The sequence below is a fragment of the Carex rostrata genome, chromosome 12 (genome assembly GCF_964058835.1).
Source record: "Carex rostrata chromosome 12, lpCarRost1.2, whole genome shotgun sequence".
In the NCBI taxonomy this organism is placed as follows: Eukaryota; Viridiplantae; Streptophyta; class Magnoliopsida; order Poales; family Cyperaceae; genus Carex; species Carex rostrata.
The window spans coordinates 5,080,506-5,100,776 of NC_135929.1; the positions used below are offsets into that span (position 1 = coordinate 5,080,506).

Here is a 20,271-nt window from a genome sequence, read left to right on the forward strand (position 1 = left end):
TTATTACAAATAAAATGAGGGCCACTATAATTTACAACATTTTTTTTTGGGTTGATGTAGCGCATGGCGTCCCTAGCAAATTAATTTTTTTTTTTTTCCGCAGAACCAAAGTATGGCATGACGTCCCGCAGAAATGCCATGGCACAATAGTGCCTTCCTGCTTTTAAAATTTATCTGCAACGCTTCTTATTTTTAATATTTTTAATATTTTTTTTCTTATCAATAAAAATTACGGATGAATCACTGATCGGAAGCAAAAGTGTGAGAGAGAAATAGAGAGACGCATTCAGTCGGCGCGATTTTTTTCCACTCAAAATCGCGCCAGAAATTCCCGGCCAAAACGAAGATTGTACGGACGAGAATTGGAGGGGGCGAAAAATCCTTTTGTCCTCGTCTTCGTTCAGTTTCGGAAGGTGTTCTCTGCTTCTCTCCGCTTTCGTTCTTCTCTCCGACAAGGTGCTTGTTCTCTCTCCTCTTTAATCTCGTTCTCTTTCCGATATTAATCTTCAGTAGTGACCTCTATTTTAACTGTAAGGTGAAACCCTAATCAACATTTTAATGGCAATGGTGGTAAATAGATGAAATTTTTGAGTAATTTTCATATTTATCCAAACGAGTTCTTCTTCTCTCATGTTGTTTCCGATCAAATATAATCAAATCGAAATCAACTCCATTCTATTTTATTTTACTGAAATTAATTCAATTCTAACAAGTCTAGCTTCTGATCAGAGCTAATTACTGATTCTAACCATAGGAATTAGTTCGAATTTCAAATGGAGACAATCCAGGCACCGGAGAAGGGTAAGCGAACAATGGCTCGACCTTGTTCGCTGTGCAACCAGCGCAAGGCCTCTCTGAAACGGCCCAAAACCCTAGAACAGGTACTTTGGATTGGATTTGTCATACTAATTTCCTGGTGGAAAGTTGCGATGAGTTAATTAAAGGTGTTAATTAGTTACTTTTAGCTCAATTAGTGCTAATTGTTGGTGTACTGCATTACAATTATGGGCATTCTGAATATAATTTTGCTTTCATTAAGTTTCATTGATGTTCTTTTTTTATGTCTTATTTCTTTAGATTTGCATAGAGTGCTTTTATAATGTATTTGAGGATGAGATACACAGAGTTATTATAGATAATAATTTATTCAAACCGGGTGAGCGTGTTGCAATAGGTGCTTCAGGAGGAAAAGGTATACTCGAGTACAAATCTCGTTGCATCTTTGTGGAGTTAATTTAAATCTCTGAATAATGTACTGTTTGTCCTTTTCAGATTCAACAGTGCTGGCCTATGTGTTGTCGGAGTTAAATCGGCGACACAACTATGGCCTAGATCTTTTCCTACTGTCAGTTGATGAGGGTATAACAGGATATAGGGATGACTCGCTTGAAACTGTCAAAAGAAATGAATTACAGGTCAGTTCAGTTTTGCTTAATTTGGCCCAAGTTTGATCTGTATAATTTTAACAAATAAAATAATATACAGGTCAGTTCAGTTTTGCTTAATTTGGCCCAAGTTTGATCTGTATAATTTTAACAAATAAAATAATATAGATCATGTCCAATTGATGTTGGTTTGAGCTGGTTTCAGTCAGGTCCACCCAAGGAGTCGGGCATTGCAAAATTGTCAAATTCATTGTGGACACAATAGATTTTCTTTCTTGTGTATATTGTACCAGACAGGAATAATGAATTTGTAGGCCTATATTAGGTTGGGTCAGGTGCACAAATTTGAAACCCTTGTTCAATTCAATACTGGTCAGGTGGTGGATCTTGTTTGCTGCGACAACCTAAAATATTGTTTTAGCTGAAATATGATCTTTCTTTTGACTATAATCTTTTATTGCAGTACGGATTGCCCTTAAAGATAGTTTCATACAAGGAATTGTATGGCTGGACCATGGATGAGATAGTAAAAGCTATAGGCCTAAAGAATAATTGCACCTTCTGTGGTGTCTTTCGTCGTCAGGTAGAGCTATTGTTTGTACCATATTTTAGTTATATTATATATTTGTTTGAACTAATCAGGTGTTATGATATTGTTAGGCCCTAGATAGAGGAGCTGCATTAATTCAGGCAGACAAGATCGTAACTGGACATAATGCCGATGATATTGCAGAAACTGTTTTGTTGAATATTTTGCGAGGTGATATTGCTAGGTAAAATACTCTTTTCTAGAACGTTATTCATATGTTTTGTTATAGTTGATACTACAACTAGCTTTTGCTTTACATGTGCAGATTAAGTAGATGCACTGACATTACTACCGGTGAAAATGGACCTATTCCAAGGTGCAAGCCTTTCAAGTACACTTATGAGAAAGAGATTGTTATATATCCTTTTTTATTCTATTTTCTTTTCAAAATTTGTGCTTGTTCTCTAAATATCAACTTGGCTAGGAAGTAAAAGCAAAATCCTTAACTGTTCGCACGTATGCTTATTTCAAAAAGCTTGATTACTTCTCCACTGAATGTATTTCTTCTTCTTTTTACTTGCTCTTTAGATTCTTTTTTTGCTTCTCTTAAGAATCCTGTGTTATCTGATATCTCAATAATTATCAACTTTTTATTGTAGGCATCTACTCACCAAATGCATACCGTGGTTTTGCTCGTGAGTTCATCAAAGATTTGGAGAGAATTAGGTATTTTTTGTTATCTTTTATTCCTCCTAAGATGGATTCACTATTATTTTATGCCACTGCATTCTCTCTTGTTGCGTGATTCAATTTATTTATTTATTTTAATAATGGGCTTCTCTTAATATAATGTAGACCAAGTGCGATACTGGACATAATACGATCTGGAGAAAATTTTAGGATTTCTACAACTACACGAATGCCTGAGCAAGGCACATGTCAACGCTGTGGCTACATTTCAAGCCAGGTAAAGGGAATATTTTTTTCTTTCTTATGTTGTGCAATTGTTGTTAGTTTTGTTCCCTGAATGCACTTTGCACACAGTAAAGGTGAAGCATGGTTACACTTTTTATAATTTGATATTTTATATTCTCAATAGAAACTATGCAAAGCTTGTGTTCTGCTTGATGGTTTGAATCGAGGGCTCCCAAAACTGGGTATTGGTCGAAAAAAAGAATGCACTCAAGAGAACAGCAACAATCAAGAGCAGATAAAAAGGAATCCTGAAAACAAGGGGCCAAGTTTACATATCAAGCATGGAAATATTGAATTTTAGCATCTTGGTCTATAATGGAATCCTGATATTAGATGGTTAATGGAATCATTTACAGTGAGTTTACCAGACTAGTTTATTTTCTGTACTAATTATTTATTGATAGTTATTAACAATAGCTGGCTTGTCTGTATTTTTAAAGGGTTAATTTTCTATTTGCCCTTCAAAAGTTCTACAATTTTCTATTTACCCTTCTACTCTCTGTTATATCTAATATATCCCTCAACTCTTTATTTTTTTTTCTATTTACCCATAGAGTTAATTATTCACAATGAGGAGGGTCCAAATGCCTCCACCATGCCTCCATTTTTTAGAACTCTAATAATTCAAAATTTAAATCTTAAAAGTCAAAATAAAACCGTTGGATATGATCTACATTATTTTATTTACGCACGTGTAAAAAATTATGACATTTCAATTTTATTTGGGTAGTCATCGAGAGCTTGTAAAAAACGTACTAATGTGGATAATTTCTAGACGTTGATTTTTGAACTTATTGATTCACATAAAAATAAAATTAAAATGTGATAATTTTTTATGAGCACATAGAGAAAATAATATAGATCACATCTAACGGTTTTATTTTAACTTTTTAGTTTAAAATTTTGAGTTATTAAAATTTTAAAAAATGGAGGCATGATGAAGGCACCAAAAATGGAGGCATTCGAACCCTCCTCATTCACAATTGAATATTATGTAGTTTATTTGTTTCCCATTTTGTCCTTGCTCTTTCTATGTGAATATGTGATGTACCGTGCTACTGAGCACTTTTTATTCTTAACAAAACCTTCTATCACAGTAGCACTTTTTATTCTCAACAAAACATTCTATCAATGTGCTATTTTTCATTAAAGCTGACACTTGAAGCTGCAGTAACCGACCAACCACCTAGAAGGGAGCAGATCGTATGTCTTCAGATTAAGAAATTGTTTTGCAAGAATTGATATCCATAAATTGCACCCAAAAGTCTCAATTCTCAATTGAATTAATAATTATAATGAAATTGCTATTCCATTAATGAAAACTTAGAAATCAAAGATAGCAACAGCTTTTTTCATGGGTTAACGGTATTTGAGTTGGGTCATCAGGACAGATATCGGCTGAGCTTATCAAATAAAAGAAAGCACAGCCTGGTTTATGGGAATCGTAGACAGACGAAGTGTTTTTGTCATTGATAAAAAAGAATGAAAGGTAAAGCGTCCGCTTCCCCCACTCTTCCCACCTTTAATTCCATAAGGCACTTCGGGTTTCACTTTGTTGCTACTAAGAAATTGAGGATAGAGAGCAAAAATGTAGAGAGCGAGAAAAACAAAGAGAAAAATGGAAGAGCGCAGGTCACCCAAAGAAAAATAAGAGCAGAGTGAACAAGAGACAGCACGAGCATAACATAATAGAATAAGGATATTTTTTTGTCTTTTATTATTTTAATTAAAGATTTAATTATAGTTAACTCCATAGTTAATATGAAATGGGTAAAAAAGAAAGTTTTAAGAATTAAGGGATAAATTAGATAAATTGAAGAGTTTAGAGGTAAATAAGAAATTTTAAGAGTTGAGGCATTTTGTCTCATGTTCAACCAATGGGAACACGGATACCGAATCCTTTGATTTTTTTTGTCTGAAACTCTCGACTCAATATTCTTTTAATCTTTCGTCAATGGTCTCTTACTTTTGAGTTTTAATAAAACAAAAGTTCTAACAAACTTCAACAAATTGTAGGGGTATTTTTTTTTTTTTCTAAATAAGAGTCGTTTTACATGCACCGAAGAAATTACCACCAAAATTAAGGACACCTTTCATAAAGAAATAAGACCAGATTGTAGGGCTTTTTGTTGTTGGGCCCCAAAGTTTTTTACATTTTTGCAATGCACACGTCGAAGGAAAACAACTCAACTCGCGGCTTTTTCCAACCAACAACAAAAAGCCCCGGGGAGACTAGACGTGCGTCAATATATGTCTTCGCTGAATTTCCTCCCCCTTTCCTCGTTTCCAATTCTTATATTTTATTTATTTTTTCAAGCAAAAGACCAGTCAAAGATGCGTTAGTAGCTATCCAACTTCCAAAGAAAATTCTTCCTCTTTTTTTTTTGAATAAAATTCTTCCTCTTTGACTCCAATTAGTGCTCGCCTATTTTCCCTTGTTTCAGAGCAAAAGTTTTAAACCACAGCTCCAGCATTCAAAATTGGGGTCTAATTCGGGTTTCGGGTGTAGACTTCGCGTCCCATAAACAGACCCTCGTTTATATAGAAAAAAAAATCTTTCTAGAAACAAATAATAAGTTTAAATTTAAAAAGAAAAGTACTCTGGAGAGCCCACTATAAACACAATTTAATCAAAGAAAAGGTTAGAGCAGACACTCCCCCCCCCCCCAAAAAAAAAAAAAAAAAATCTATTCACTCACAAAATTGATTCGGTTCATAATAAAAAATCAAAATGACTCAAGAAACCGCCATAAATGACAAAAATAGACCTATCAGATTAAAAAATAAGAGTTGCCTGATTAATACAAGATAATATCAGTTTTTAGATATATAGTTCAGAACTCTTTTCCAAAATCATTAAATCCATTTCGGATCAAGTAAGCAGCTTATTGGGCTTGGTTAAGCAATTTCTGGTCAATGGATCCGTTAAGACTTTATTGACCAGAGACCCTAGAAAACGAGACTGCCAGAGTAGCTCCCATGCATCCATGTTATCAACTTATCATGCTAAATTACTAATCCTAACTTACCCCTCAAAGAAGTGCAAATCCAGCCATCTCAGCAATGGCCGCTTCTTCTCTCCTCCTCCTCTATCTACTCTCTCTCATGTCAGTCTGTTTCTCTCAACAAACACAAATCAGCTCAGAGAAACAAACACTCTTGCAAATCAAGGATGACTGGGGCAACCCATCTGCACTGGCCTCTTGGAGCAACTCCACCTCCAGTAACTACTGCAAATGGACCGGCGTCTATTGCTCGGCCGATGGTTCTGTCACACAACTCGTGCTATCCAATGAAGACATCTCTGAAGGTGTTCCTCCCTCCATATGCCAACTCAAGAGCTTATCCTGTCTTGATCTCTCTAACAACTATATACCCGGTTCCTTCCCTCAATTCCTCTCCAATTGCACAAACCTCCAATACCTTGATCTTTCTGGAAATTATTTCGTTGGCTTATTACCATCCAATCTTGATCGGTTGCTGCCTAATATCACCAGTTTGTACCTATATAGCAATAACTTTACTGGCGATATCCCAACAAGCATCGGCAAAATGACGCAATTGCAATCTCTCTATTTAGATAACAATTTGTTCAATGGTACCATGCCACGGTTTATAAGCAACCTCATAAATTTGCAAGAACTCACACTAGCATACAACTTATTTACACCTGGCCAAATTCCAGAAGAATACGGTAACTTAAACAAACTTGAGTTTCTTTTTATGGCAAGTGCAAATTTAGAAGGTGATATACCCAATTCCCTGACCAAGTGGTCACAGCTGGAGCACTTGGACTTGCAGTACAACAGCCTCCATGGTACAATCCCTCCTGGTATATGGAGTTTATCAAAGTTACAGGTTTTATTTCTTCATAAAAATAACCTGTCAGGAGAGATCACATTTGTTAACGGATCATTTAGTGCGAATGGTCTAGTAAGTATCGATCTGTCATGGAACCAACTTAGCGGATCCATTCCCAAAAGCTTTGGTACATTACAAAACTTGTCGGTTCTCTATTTGTCCTATAACAACCTTTCAGGAGAGATACCGGCAGGCATTGGTCATTTACCGAAGCTAACCGACCTCCGGTTATTCAACAACAAGCTAACTGGGGTTCTACCACCAGAATTGGGTAAAAATTCTCCCCTATGGAATCTAGAAGTTTTCAACAATATGCTTTCGGGTAAAATACCGACCAACATTTGCTATGAAGGTGAATTCACGTCTATATCAGTTTTCAACAATAACTTGACCGGCTCGATCCCAAAATCTCTCGGTCAATGCCCCCACCTCAATAACATACAGGTTTATAATAATAATTTATCTGGTGAAGTGCCAGATGGTCTCTGGCAGATGGAAAACCTGACTACAGTAATCATGAATAACAACATGCTATCGGGGCAGCTTCCATCAAGCCTACCATGGAATCTCACAAGGCTAGAGATACAAAATAACCGGTTTTCTGGCAGTGTACCAACCTCTGCTGGCCACCTTTACGTATTTAAGGCCAGTGGCAATAACTTTACCGGCAACATTGCACCGGGTCTTATTGCGGGGATGCCGCTACTACAAACCCTGGATCTCTCTGAAAATATTATTTCTGGAGAGATCCCATCCTCAATTGGGTCATTGGAGTCTCTCTCGATTCTCAATCTCAGCCACAATAAAATGTCAGGTGAAATCCCAACATCAATTGGGTCCATGCTGGTGCTCACCACACTTGACCTTTCTTCCAACAATCTATCCGGCAATATCCCATCAGAACTTGGTAAATTAAATTTCAATTTTCTAAACCTCTCATCGAATGATCTTTCGGGGGAAATTCCTTCGGTACTTGATAGCCGGGCTTATGATGAGAGCTTCCTGTCGAATCCAAAACTTTGTTCCTCGATATCAATGAATGGTGTCAGCATGTGTGGTGCCAGATCTAACAGCTCTGGTGGTATCTCACATGCATTGCGTAATCTCTTCATAGCACTCGGTGTGATAGTCCTTGTATTCATTGTTATTCTCACTCTTTTCCTAATGAGGGATTATCAGAAAAGAAAGGGTGCTTCTAACCCTGCCATGTGGAAGCTTACCTCCTTTCAACGGTTAAATTTCACTGAGAATTCCATTGTTCGTGGCATGACCGAGGAAAACTTGATTGGTACTGGTGGGGCAGGCCAGGTGTACCGTGTGGCTGCAGGTAACCATGCTGGGCAGGTAGTGGCTGTTAAAAAGATCTACAACCAGGGAAAACTTGATATGAAGATGGAACGTCAGTTCGAATCCGAGGTGAAAGTCTTGGGTTCAATCCGGCACAGTAATATAATCAAATTGCTGTGCTGCATCTCTAGTCCTGATTCAAAGCTGTTAGTGTATGAATACATGAAAAACGGTAGTCTGGACAGGTGGCTCCATGAGAAGAGGCGTGTTGAGGTCGACCCAGCAGCGGCACTAACCGGGTCATTGGATTGGCCCACCAGGTTTCAAATTGCAATAGGTGCCGCAAGAGGGTTGTGCTACATGCACCATGAGTGTGCACCCCCGATTGTACACCGTGATGTGAAGTCGAGCAACATTTTGTTGGACTCGGAGTTCAAGGCTAAGATAGCTGATTTTGGGTTGGCTCGGATGCTGATGAAGTCTAGCGTGCCTGAAACAGTATCAGCCATTGCTGGTACATTTGGTTACATGGCTCCAGGTTCGGATATATACTTTCTTATTTTTTTCCTGTTGATCAATTTGAGTACAGCAATTTTAGAAAGCATATATCGTTTGTTCTCAGTATAACCAACCCAAGCTAGATCAGTGCAAATTATTAAATAATATAAAAAAAAACAAGGCCACGCATTTAATTGAAATATGGAACGAACAACAACATAGCGAGATGGAAAATGACTAACGAAACAAGAGAATTATATTATTTGATAAATTTTCTATATCTATTTCACTATTTGAGCTGTAATCTGGACCAACATCACATAGATGCCATAATTCTTGTATTTTAGTCTTCCTCATACGATTTCTCTACTTCATTCAGAGTGCGCTTACACGAGGAAGTTGAATGAAAAGGTTGATGTATACAGCTTTGGAGTAGTTCTTTTGGAACTGACAACTGGTCGGGAAGCTCATGATGGTGGGAACCATGGGAGCCTCGCAGAGTGGGCATGGTGGTACATGAAAGAAGGAAGCTCCATACATAATTGTATAGACAAAGGCATAAGAGAAACTCCACACAGAGATGAGATAGAGGTGGTTTTCAAGCTGGGCATCATTTGCACAGGCACACTTCCTTCAACTCGACCAACAATGAAGGATGTGCTCAGTGTGCTGTTGAAGTATGATGTCTCAAATCAAAGTACTCCTGAGAGTGGGAGTAAGAGGTTTATGGAATACGATGCGGGCCCTCTCTTGAAAGCAAAGAACAGTGATGATTGCAACGTGTGATAGAATAGCATACATAGCTACTGATCCTGGTCTGTAGGACAGCATACATAGCTACTGATCCTGATCTGTAGAACAGCATAGCTACTATAAGGGATGTGAGGATATTGCTTCGACATTTCTTTTGACAGTTTTCTGTAGGTGTTAGACTTAATAAACGAGAGCTCAAACTCCTGATCCTGATCTGATGCTCCTGTTGTGCTGCTCCGAAGTTGCTGGAATTACCAATTTAATTTTGGATGGGAAATTGAGTGTAATATGGCACATTAGATCAAGATCTCATGGGAGGACATCTTATATGTAGTTATAACGAAATTACAGTGTATAAGAAATAAGCTTTGGCTTGCTTTAACAGTATACTTTGTAGCAAAGGACATAAATAATTGATTCATAATTCCTAGTTTTGTTGTAAAATTCAGCATCTTTCAAATTTCAATATAAGATATTGAAGCCTGTCAGTAGGAAAACCAGATCTATACGGTTTGTACACTAGGTACGCCTGAAGATCTTTTGATACCCTCATTTGTGTTTGAACTACCAATCTAGTTCAACAGTTTAAACAATACCACTTCTATACTGGTACTTCAGTCAAGCAATACTGGTACGAGGAATAATAATGCAGGATATAGTTACGGAAGACAATAGAAGCAGGATCTGCTAAATAATTTGTTATCATATTTGAATTCTGTCACGAAATATTACAATTATCATAGTTCTCATGCTCTGCCAAGTATCATCAAAATATTTCAAGCCAAAAATATATTATTATGATCCCCTCTTTATTAAACAATAATAATTGTTCAGCCAAACGACAAAAGAAGGGGATGAAGATAAAAGAAAAACAAAGAATTGGTGATGAAAGGAAAGGCATCCCTCAAACATTCATTTCCTCAGAGAACCATTACAATTGTCTATCTATAACCCATCTCCACTCTAAAGAAAAAAACTACCAAAAATGGAAGAAGTTAATTTTCACTGCAAATCACACCCAAAAGATTACCTATTTGCAAATACACCCAAATTTTCCAATGTCTGCAACTTGGTATACATGTATCTTTTCCTTAATGGTATATCAACAATTTCCTTTTGTATTATTGTGATGCAAAAATGTTGACGACTTTATTCCCTCCATGATAATTTTTCCACCTCACCTTAGCACGAAACCGATTGGACCAAATGAACCTTGAACTATGTTTCAAAACCCATGATCTTTAACTCAAACTATAAAAAACTTTATGGTTATTTTGGCAAGTGCCCACCTCCCCCCAACGTTATCCCTACTGATGCTTAGTTTCCCCTAAGCAGGTCACATACATGAGCAGCCAAAATTGCAAATAGTAAAATAATGGGTTTTACCTGAAAATAAAGTAAAATTAGGGTGTGACATGCAACAATCCCACCTCCCCCCAAAATAAAAATCTTGATGAAGCTGTCTCAAGATTCGTCGAACCCTAGGTATTGTGAGTGTGAGGCCGCAAGAAGGGCCGCACCAATACCTGACCCATCATTGGCTAATTTTATGACCACCGAACTAGCGGCCTCTTCACCTAACAATTCTCTGAGAGTATCAACCAAGCACTTGCTGAAAATGCTGTAGTGTTCGTATAAGCCACCATCCATGGCAATAACGGTTTTTTGTTTATCTGTTTGTACAGTGTGACGGCCAAGCTTTTTGAGAATGCCGTATATGCCAGCCGCAGATATCCGGGCCCCACGCTTGGCCACTATATCACAGATGGCCATGACCATTTTTCGAGTTTGGAGAGGTGCATTCGCAATCTGCAAATTGTATGACATACTTTACTGTTAAAAGGAATAGTAACATAACATGGATTTGTAGAGGCTGGTCTGACAAAATTCAAAGCTTTGGGGTTTCTTTGGGCCTTGCTGTATATCAATTGCACAATTGAGGCTGATTGGGATGAATTTGAGAAAAATGAAGAGTCGATGCCTCTGAAGCCAAATTGGCTTAAATTTAGGTTCAAACCCTTATTGTGAGGGTTAAAATAATTAATTTGTCGCTTTACATCCAACTGACCATTTTATGAACTGCAATATTAATACTGAATTAGTCAACACTTAAATCAGCTCATTATTTATCAAGTTTACATTAGATTACGAAGATTGCATTAAGTTTTTATTAGATGATTAAAACATTTAAGGGAGTAGAAAATGAAGAAAGCTAGGAAAACAGGTCTGTACCCCCAAAACTTCTTTCAGTTTGGCAGCAACAATTCTGAGGTCAGGAGATGAATCGTGGTGCATTGCTGACATGTGTGGTGTGCTGGAAAAATTTACAAGATAAAATTACTTCGGCATTCTTAAGCTGATTAGAAAAGCAAAAGATCAACAATTTTGATAAAGTTGCTCTCACTAGTAGTACATACCGCAAGATAAAAGGAATTTGCAATCTTGGGGGCACCACTTCTCCAAAAAGAGAAGCCTCTTGAGCTATCCTCAAAAGGACTCTTCTTACAACTTCACCCAAATACATACCAGATATCATTTTTTCATATATCTGTTAGATAAAAAAAGTGGAAAACTTCAACATAACTTGAAAGAATAACATAACACAGATTTTGTAAACATTATGTATAATAATACCTGTTCGCCAGGATTTAAGCTTTCAAAATCCAGTGCTCTGTCATAATCTGTTATGGGAAGATCCTTTGACCTGAAGTTTCCCCATTCCATGTTTATAACCTACAGCATACATTTATAAATACATACCAATGCAACGTGCAACAAGCATTTAATCATCACTTGAAAAAACGAGCATACTAACCATCTCTCCTGAGCTAGGAAGAAGGCCATCCCATTTGGGAATGGCATGTGCATGTTCCACATAAGCAGCATTGGTACCTGTGCCTAAAATCACCGCCGCAACTACACCTTGGTCTTCGTAACGCCCACCGGCTAATGTACCAATTGTATCATTGACCTGTTTTTAATCATTCAATAGACAAATCATATCATATTTTAAATGGACATCTGGTAGTATACCAGTCTTAAATGTCTTGGCTTTTCGGTGCTTGGATAGTTTGAAGGCTTAGTTTTAAATTTTGACATATGCTTTTACTATATCGCATTAAGAGAATACCAATGTCATAAACCAGATGGTCACATTTATGTAAGGTACAGATAGAAAAAGACTAACCAAAGCTGTCACTTTCATGTCAAGACCTTGCCTCTCCAGAGCTTTTGTCAGCTCTGCAACCACATCTTTTCCTACCTGGCATTACAAATTAAAGAACAAATATATAAATAAAATTAATTGAAAAATTGTTCTGTCAAAGCTGTTTCATTTTTGTTAATTGTCTAATGTTTGTTCACAAATAGAGCTCATTGAATATATCAAAATTTAACAAGTATTTTACGGAAATTTTACCGAGTTACATGTGGATAATAAGGATATAAGGAAAAAAACATAGGGATTACAGTGTCCTCAATGGAGAAGCCCTTGGTCCATTTAATGAGAGTACCAGAAGAGATAGAAGTTTGTTTCACGGGAAAAGAGAAGGTAAAGCCGAGTTCCCTCTGCCTCCCCTCCGGGAGGTGAAATTCTTCTCCTTCAGTGGCCACAAAGTTTGCTAGTGCTGTGGCAATAAAATCAAACAGCTCCTGGAACAACAAAGAAAATGAAATCAAGCTATTTTGGATGATTTCAGTATTATAAGATGTCCAGATATATAACCCCCCAAAAAAGTGGAAGAAATATATAGAAGAAATAACCACAAGAACCTGTACATAATGAGATTTGTCATCTGTATATTTCCTTGTACAAACATTTATATTTCGGCCAAAATGCAAATGGTTCAAATTATGCTTTCTCATGTCCGAATGGTCAACCTATGGTGCCCATTGAATTCTACATATAAAAAACTTATAGTATACCACCCTTTACTATTTTTAGAATGTCTTTACTATTTTATGGATTTTTGAAAGATAAAGCTAAAATAAGAAAAAGATTATTTAAATATCAAATAGGTCATCTTGTTTTTCTCTTTCAAAAAATAAAAAATATATTAAATAAACTCTACAATAGTCAAATATGGCATACTACGAGTTTTTGATATTTAGAATGCATTGTAATCTTGGATCGACTATTTGGATATGAGAAAGGGTAATTTGAACCATTTGTATTTCAGCCCAAATAAAAATGACTGTGCAATAGCCAACTCCATTTCCTTCTTTTCTCTTTAAAAAGTTCAAACTACCCTCCCTTAACAATTCTCTCTACATTAGCAACAAAGGTAGATTGTTCAAACATTCCCTTGATGGAATTGAAAGTATAGGTATCTTCCACATATGTTATTTTTTTATATATTTCTAGGCATTTCCATTTTGGTTCTCTAGGGGGACAACTAAAAATGCATAATTGGGTTTCGATAAACAACTCAGGATGTGGGAATGTTTGAAATAATTTTTCCTTTGTATAGTTTGAGGTTCTACGGGGATACATGAAAGTTGCCATTATTGTTATAATTTCTGCTTCATTTAATTCAAGTAGTCTAATCTGTGCCTTTATTAGTATGTGCTTTTAAGTCTTTCCAGTAATCCTTTTAGACAAATAGATGTGAACTTACGACGGAGCCACCAACCATAAGATGTGGTGGGATGGAAACTTCCTCGTACTCTTGTTTGGCTACGCGGCATTCGCGTCCCCCAAGGTGTACACGAATTACTCTAAAGTTGGTCCCACCAAGATCAAGTGCATAGAACCATCCCTTCTCGTCCCTGATGTTTTCAATTTGACATCAGTGGCAAGCTTGTACATCAATTGAAGACATAATTGCAAATTCATAACTACCATAGAATCAAAGACAGTGAATAAACTCATTTGTTTTATATATATATAAGCTGATCTAAATTTTTAGTTATGCAAGTATGACAAAATTGGAAAAAATAATTTATGTACGTATTTTTTTTTAACTTAAAATCATTTGTGAACACAGAGCAAGTAAAATAAATAAATAAGAAAGAATTGATCTGCAAGCAAGTATATTACAAGTGACATAAAGAGAAATGAAAAGACTCAAGATAAAAAAAAAAAACCCAATGATGCTGTCCTCAGTCCTCACATTTATAATAAATGAAAACATAAAAAAAAAATCTTAAGAAAGTAGTCCTGTTTTATTAAAGCACGTCAAATGTAATTATTTATGAAAGTTCATGTAGCATTTATTATTGATAAAGACCTCCTTTTATGCTACCAGAAAACTTACAATTTCTCTTATTAAAAAAATCTATTAGTACAGGTAAGTGAAGTGAAAATTGTGATGCATGTCAAATTGTCAGGCCAAAATAACGCTATGAATACAGCATTATAGATTTAAATTTAAATTTGCATTATAAAGAGCCACGCCAATATTCTTCAATTAAAATATAAACACAATAACAGTCGCTAGAATTTTCTATGGAAAAACACAAAGCATGGTTGAACTTAATTAAGAAATGTTGAAATAGTAGCCAAAGATCCAATTCAAATTCCGGAACAGAACCATGGTTGACTTACTAACTACAGTCCAATTGTAAAATAGAAAACAGATCTAAGCAAAAAGCACGAAAAGATAAAGGCATCTTCGCACAATTTAATAGCAAGTATACTAAAACTATACAAAATAGATACCCCATTTTGGAAACCTCGCAACTATAATAAGACACAGTTTATCACATTACCCAGTGGGAAGTTTATCCACGTAGCTGAGGATCATCTTGAGATAACTTGCCGACGAGTCTGACGTCAGCCCTCGGTGCATCTCCTCTACCATCTCATCGGCGATCAATCTGAGCCGTTCAATCGGGGTCGAAAAGATCCCCTGTAGCTCCTCTATCACGCTCGCCGCACGTGCGCGCCTCTCGGCGAGTTCTTTCCGCCGCCGCATCACGACAAGCGCCACCACACCCGCAGTCGCGGCAGCGCACACGGCTGCTGTCGTATACAGTGCGGCCTTTCCCATCCCTGCTACCCTCCACGAAATATTTTGACCTTAATTAAAGTTTAAAAATGCACCAAGCTGATTCTCTTTTTCTCAAGTTCCTTTTTATCTTCTCGGGATCTCAGAAAGCTTTTCGGAGAAGGGAGATTTTAGGTGAGATTTCAAGATTCCAATAGACACCGATACCCCTAATTGGCCACGGTATTTACAACTAACAAGTACACTACTAGCTGACCCAGTTTGAGCTTTGGTAGACGGGTCATTGAAGGGTAATTTAGTCGTTTCATTCTCCCTGACTTTGGTGCGCCCGGGAATTTGGCACTTGGCAGTGTGATTTTAAGTAAAATGTCTGAACTAAATCGTTACAAAAAAAACGCCCTTGGAAATTGGGTTTATCAACGGATGAAGGAGCCAGAGGGTAGTGCATCCAACGGTTATAAATTTCTGAAGGATGATAAGGAGATGAGGGTGTTTTGGTAATATAACACTTTGCTGAAATGTGGGGCAAAGATTTTGTGCGCTACAAGTCAACCTGTAGACGAGGGCTTTTTGGTAACTTTATCAGGAAGAGACTGCGGGGGATCATGAAATTATTGATTTGGGTCCGGTTTATCCTCTAATTCTTTTGTTTACAATTCTGATCCGATTCGGAAAAGGGTATGGTTTATCCTTTAATCCTTTTGGTCATGTTTGGTTGTGGAGTAAAGTTAAATCGGATTAAATTTCTTACTCCAAGCTAAATCGGAGTAAGTTAATCATGTTTGGTGGAGTAAGTTAAACTACCTCTCTAGGTGGTGTAAGTTACTCCGGTTTAGCTCAAATCTTACTCCATCTTAAACCGCCTATATTACTCCTCATTTGGCTCCTTAAGTGTAGAGTAAGGAGTTTACTCCACCTCTTACTCCACAACCAAACATGGCCATGTTTTCAATTTTAGCAAGTAACAACATTTTTATCTCCATTCCTTATTTATACCTCTAAATTCTCTTTAAAAAGTATATATATCTTTTGAGAAAATCTGAAGCAAAAAATTAAATATATATACAATTTCTTACAATTTTAACTTGCAACCATTTTGTTAAAAAAAATATTATACATACTACATTAAGATATAAATATTTTTGATGTCGGATAAAAACAACTTGAAAAAAAATATACTTGCAGGGTGCCAGTAAAAAAAGTGTAGGAATAATTTTTCTTTTAAAATAATGATTTATTATTATTAATTCATTTAAAAGAATGAACCATGGTCTGTGCTAAATACTAATGTCTGTTACTTATTTGTCCTATCATTAATATTTTTTTATGAGTGAGTCTATGGTACTATGCATATTACGATTTGGCACTGTGCTACGGCTCTATATTCGAGTTTTCGAATCCTAACGGTCGATCCGAACCGTTCATCTTGTTCTCCATATTAATATGTGTTTGGAGACTAAATTTTACATTTTTTGAAATTTTTCTACTATTTTTTTAGATATTTAGAAAATCACTTGATCTGAAAATTCTGGACCATCCAAAAACAGTGATTTTCAATAAATCTAAAAAAATAGTAAACAAATTTCAAAAAATGTAAAATTTGGTCTCCAAACACATATTAATATGGAGAACAAGATGAAAAGTTCGGATCGACCGTTAGAATTTGAAAACTCAAATATAGAGCCGTAACACGGTGCCAAATCGTAATATGCATAGTACCATAGACTCGCTCTTTTTTTATTGTATTGAAGTTTAATCTGTGATCCGAGATATCATCCGGTGCAAAGAACATGTTTATGCAGAAATAACGGGAAGAAAAGAGGAGAGGCGCTGGGTCATGTGAAGGTGGGCCCCACAAAAGATACCTTACGTGTGTGAAGGTCTTCGATAACAGATGTACGCTTCCGATTTTTAAATTGCCACGTGGCGGGCAACTGGATCGATCCGGATCATGAACGGATCCTGGATTCCTTGGTTAAAGTTTCTATAACAGGTAACCATTCTTAAATAGAAAAAGATGCACACAAGTCCCTAGCTTTATCTTTTCTTTTCTTCTTCTTTCTAACTTTTAACATTAAGGGAAAAAAGAAAGAGTGAGTCTATGGTAATATGCATATTACGATTTGGCACCGTGCTACGGCTCTATATTCGAGTTTTCAAATCCCAACGGTCGATCCGAACCGTTCATCTTGTTCTCCATATTAATATGTGTTTGGAGATCAAATTTTGCATTTTTTTAAAAAATTTACTATTTTTTTAGATATTTAGAAAATCACTTGATCTGAAAATTCTGGACCATCCAAAAACAGTGATTTTCAATAAATTTCAAAAAATAGCAAAAAAATTTCAAAAAATGTAAAATTTAGTCTCCAAACACATATTAATATGGAGAACAAGATGAACGGTTCGGATCGACCGTTAGGATTTGAAAACTCAAATATAGAGCCATAGCACGATGCCAAATCGTAATATACATAGTACCATAGACTCACTCAAAAGAAATATTAGCAAGTTCTTTCCTTCTCTGAATTTCTATGCGAGTAATTATGTTAAAAGAAAAAAGTGTCAACCGCAAAATGGCACTCATGATTGATTGCATTTCATATTACGTACAATAACTTACTATTGTATAAAAATAAAAAAAACTTGTTTATGCTAATATTCTCAAATATCAAGAAAAAATGAATGGTTTCATAATTAATACTTTAATTACTAGAAAGATTACAATCAAAGATTTGATTGTTATGATCTAAATGTATGCGGAACATACCATTTGGATTTCCTTGACAACTGTTCCTGTTTGAAACGGGTCAATCAAACCTGTTTTTCTTTAATAAGAATCGATCTTATTCATGTAAAGTATATCTTCTTCAGATTTTGTTGATTCTTCTAATTCTTGTGATTCCTCATATTCTGTTGATTCTTCTGATTTTATTGATTTTTTTATTCTGATTAGCATTTTCATCAGCTTAAACACTTAAATAGACGTGCATGTTTAAAGTTCTGACAAAAACAAAAATAGCTAATTGTGCTAGGTCAGAATATCAAATTAAAATTTTGATTTATCACATAATTATCCCTCTTATGTTTGAATGTTTAATATCAGTTAAGAGTAGTTATGGGTATAGATCCAGAGTGCATAGTTAAAGTTGAATATGAATATGAAAGATGGAGACCAATTACAAATTTTGTTATGTTCGAGGTTGTTTTTGCAAAACTAGTAGTGCAAATATTTTGTCCTTTCGCCGAACTAAACAATGTTGTGACAAAGAGCAATTTGGCCTTTAAAATTTAAATAGTTAACCCCAAGTCCCCCAAGTGGGGATAGGTTTCATTAATTAAATTTAAAAACAGTATGAATGATGTTAAAATATCCAAGCGCATACGACCCTTTGAAAAAATTATAATAAGCAAATAAAGTAAATAATTGCATCACATATTCAAATGAATAAATAAAGTAAATAATGACAGGGGTGAAGGATTGTGGAATTCGTATCCTCTGCATTAACTCAAAAGGAATCTTTTGAGTTGATGAATATTGACTGTCCGATTTGTTTTAGAATTCATGCAGATTAAATCTACACTAATATTAAAGGACCCATATATCACAAACAGAGATCTGATTAGCTCCGTTTAAAATCAGACAATTGAGATTCATTAATTCAAAAAATTCACTTTTGAGTTAATGCAGAGGATACGCATTCAGGATTGTGAGGATGGATCACCGTATCCAACTCCTCTAGAATCAACCATAGAATTATATAATAAACAGTAAACACTGCAGTTTTATATATGGAGTTCATATCACACAAGTTACCAATTACAATGTCAAATGTTCGTTTTTTATGAATACATACTTATGTTAATTAGGCAAATTGAAAAATGAATATTGATAGTATATCCTAGTTTGAATTGATACACAATAATCTAATTAGAGTGAGGCTATGGTACTTTGCAATGTGCGAATTATTTTGTGCATTGGATTTATATCTCCATCTTTAAAGTTCAAAGAGTCGATTCAAACCGCTCAACATTATTATCATATGAAAATATACTTAGAGACTAAATTTTATATTTTTTGGAATTCTTTTACAATTTTTTTTTATAGGTAGAAAATCACTACTTTCGGATGGTCAAGATTTTTTAGATCAAAAGATTTTCTAATTGTCTTGAAAAATAGTAAAAAAAAATTGGTCTCCAAGTATATTTTTATATGATAATAATGTTGAACGGTTCGCAACTATTTGGACTTTGAAAATAAAGATATGAATCCAATGCACGAAACGATCCACACATTGCAAATTACCATAGCCTCCCTCATCTAATTATATATTCCTAAAGTTGACACATGGCTTGTTTAGTGAGCGAAAAAATAGTAGAAGTGTGAAATTATTGGGAGATATTTGTTGAATGGAATTGGAATTGAATAGAATTATAAAAAAAATGAATATTAATTAGAAATTGGCAGTCATGCTTCTATTTTTTTTTTTTTTTGTATTTGAATCTCCTTATTCACACATATACAATAATATAATATTCCATGCAGTTGATTTAATAATAAAGGAGTATATTTTTCAAGAATTATAACAGACTAAATTATGCTATTTCACTATTTTATGCCCGCCAAATACGATTGAATAATGCGGAATAAAAATCAACACCATTCTATTTCTTCATTATTATTCTAACACTTTACAGCTTGAATCCATACAATATAATAAATTTTGGTTATCCTTGGAAAGCTCTCAATTTTTTTTAAAAGGATCGATCAATCATTTTAATAATTTTCTCATTAGACAAAAATCAATGCCAGAGTTAAAGAAAATACTAGTAGAAATTTGACTCTATTTTATCGATATATTGTATTCTAAACAAAGCAAATGGAGCATTTGGGATATATATATATATATATATATATATATATATATAGAGTTAGGCTGGGGTGCTATGGATAGCATAGATGCCTCTATGCTACGGCTCAATATTCGAGTTTTCAAAATCCAAACGGTCGATCCGAACCGTTCATCTTATTCTC

General features: G+C 35.4%; 3 protein-coding genes across 4 annotated transcripts; 2 read left to right on the forward strand and 1 right to left on the reverse strand.

Moving 5' to 3' along the window:
- The first annotated feature begins 257 nt into the window (after positions 1 to 257).
- On the forward strand, positions 258 to 3,261 carry LOC144563321 (cytoplasmic tRNA 2-thiolation protein 1-like). The gene is made up of 11 exons (XM_078312789.1): positions 258 to 462; positions 719 to 881; positions 1,078 to 1,192; positions 1,273 to 1,415; positions 1,849 to 1,968; positions 2,046 to 2,158; positions 2,240 to 2,332; positions 2,431 to 2,471; positions 2,574 to 2,640; positions 2,770 to 2,881; positions 3,014 to 3,261. The coding sequence occupies exons 2-11, from the start codon at positions 774 to 776 to the stop codon at positions 3,188 to 3,190; spliced, it is 1,089 nt and encodes a 362-aa protein (XP_078168915.1). The 5' UTR covers positions 258 to 462; positions 719 to 773; the 3' UTR covers positions 3,191 to 3,261.
- A 2,633-nt stretch (positions 3,262 to 5,894) lies between these two features.
- On the forward strand, positions 5,895 to 9,732 carry LOC144562849 (uncharacterized). Of its 2 annotated transcripts, XM_078312153.1 has the most exons (3): positions 5,895 to 6,659; positions 6,732 to 8,575; positions 8,915 to 9,732. In XM_078312153.1, exons 1-3 carry the CDS (start codon positions 5,953 to 5,955, stop codon positions 9,319 to 9,321), a joined length of 2,958 nt encoding a protein of 985 aa, XP_078168279.1. In that variant the 5' UTR covers positions 5,895 to 5,952; the 3' UTR covers positions 9,322 to 9,732. The 2 variants fall into 2 exon arrangements, with proteins under 2 accessions (XP_078168279.1, XP_078168278.1); XM_078312152.1 differs by having other exon boundaries at positions 5,895 to 8,575.
- Positions 9,733 to 10,078: 346 nt separating this feature from the next.
- Positions 10,079 to 15,482, reverse strand: LOC144562851 (hexokinase-2-like). Its single transcript, XM_078312155.1, has 9 exons — positions 14,998 to 15,482; positions 13,905 to 14,055; positions 12,757 to 12,939; positions 12,476 to 12,550; positions 12,104 to 12,259; positions 11,923 to 12,021; positions 11,706 to 11,836; positions 11,521 to 11,602; positions 10,079 to 11,097 (listed from the first exon to the last, which is right to left on the reverse strand). Exons 1-9 carry the CDS (start codon positions 15,276 to 15,278, stop codon positions 10,753 to 10,755), a joined length of 1,503 nt encoding a protein of 500 aa, XP_078168281.1. The 5' UTR covers positions 15,279 to 15,482; the 3' UTR covers positions 10,079 to 10,752.
- Between the last annotated feature and the right edge of the window lie 4,789 nt (positions 15,483 to 20,271).

Coding starts and splice junctions, on each gene's coding strand:
- LOC144563321 (XM_078312789.1), top strand. CDS start 774: ATGGAGACAATCCAGGCACCGGAGAAGGGTAAGCGAACAATGGCTCGA. Junction 1,193..1,272: donor AGGTGCTTCAGGAGGAAAAG/GTATACTCGAGT, acceptor TGTCCTTTTCAG/ATTCAACAGTGCTGGCCTAT. Junction 2,472..2,573: donor TGATTACTTCTCCACTGAAT/GTATTTCTTCTT, acceptor TTTTTATTGTAG/GCATCTACTCACCAAATGCA.
- LOC144562849 (XM_078312152.1), top strand. CDS start 5,953: ATGGCCGCTTCTTCTCTCCTCCTCCTCTATCTACTCTCTCTCATGTCA. Junction 8,576..8,914: donor ATTTGGTTACATGGCTCCAG/GTTCGGATATAT, acceptor TACTTCATTCAG/AGTGCGCTTACACGAGGAAG.
- LOC144562851 (XM_078312155.1), bottom strand. CDS start 15,278: ATGGGAAAGGCCGCACTGTATACGACAGCAGCCGTGTGCGCTGCCGCG. Junction 12,940..13,904: donor TTATGGTTGGTGGCTCCGTC/GTAAGTTCACAT, acceptor TTGTTGTTCCAG/GAGCTGTTTGATTTTATTGC. Junction 11,837..11,922: donor GCTTAAATCCTGGCGAACAG/GTATTATTATAC, acceptor TTTATCTAACAG/ATATATGAAAAAATGATATC.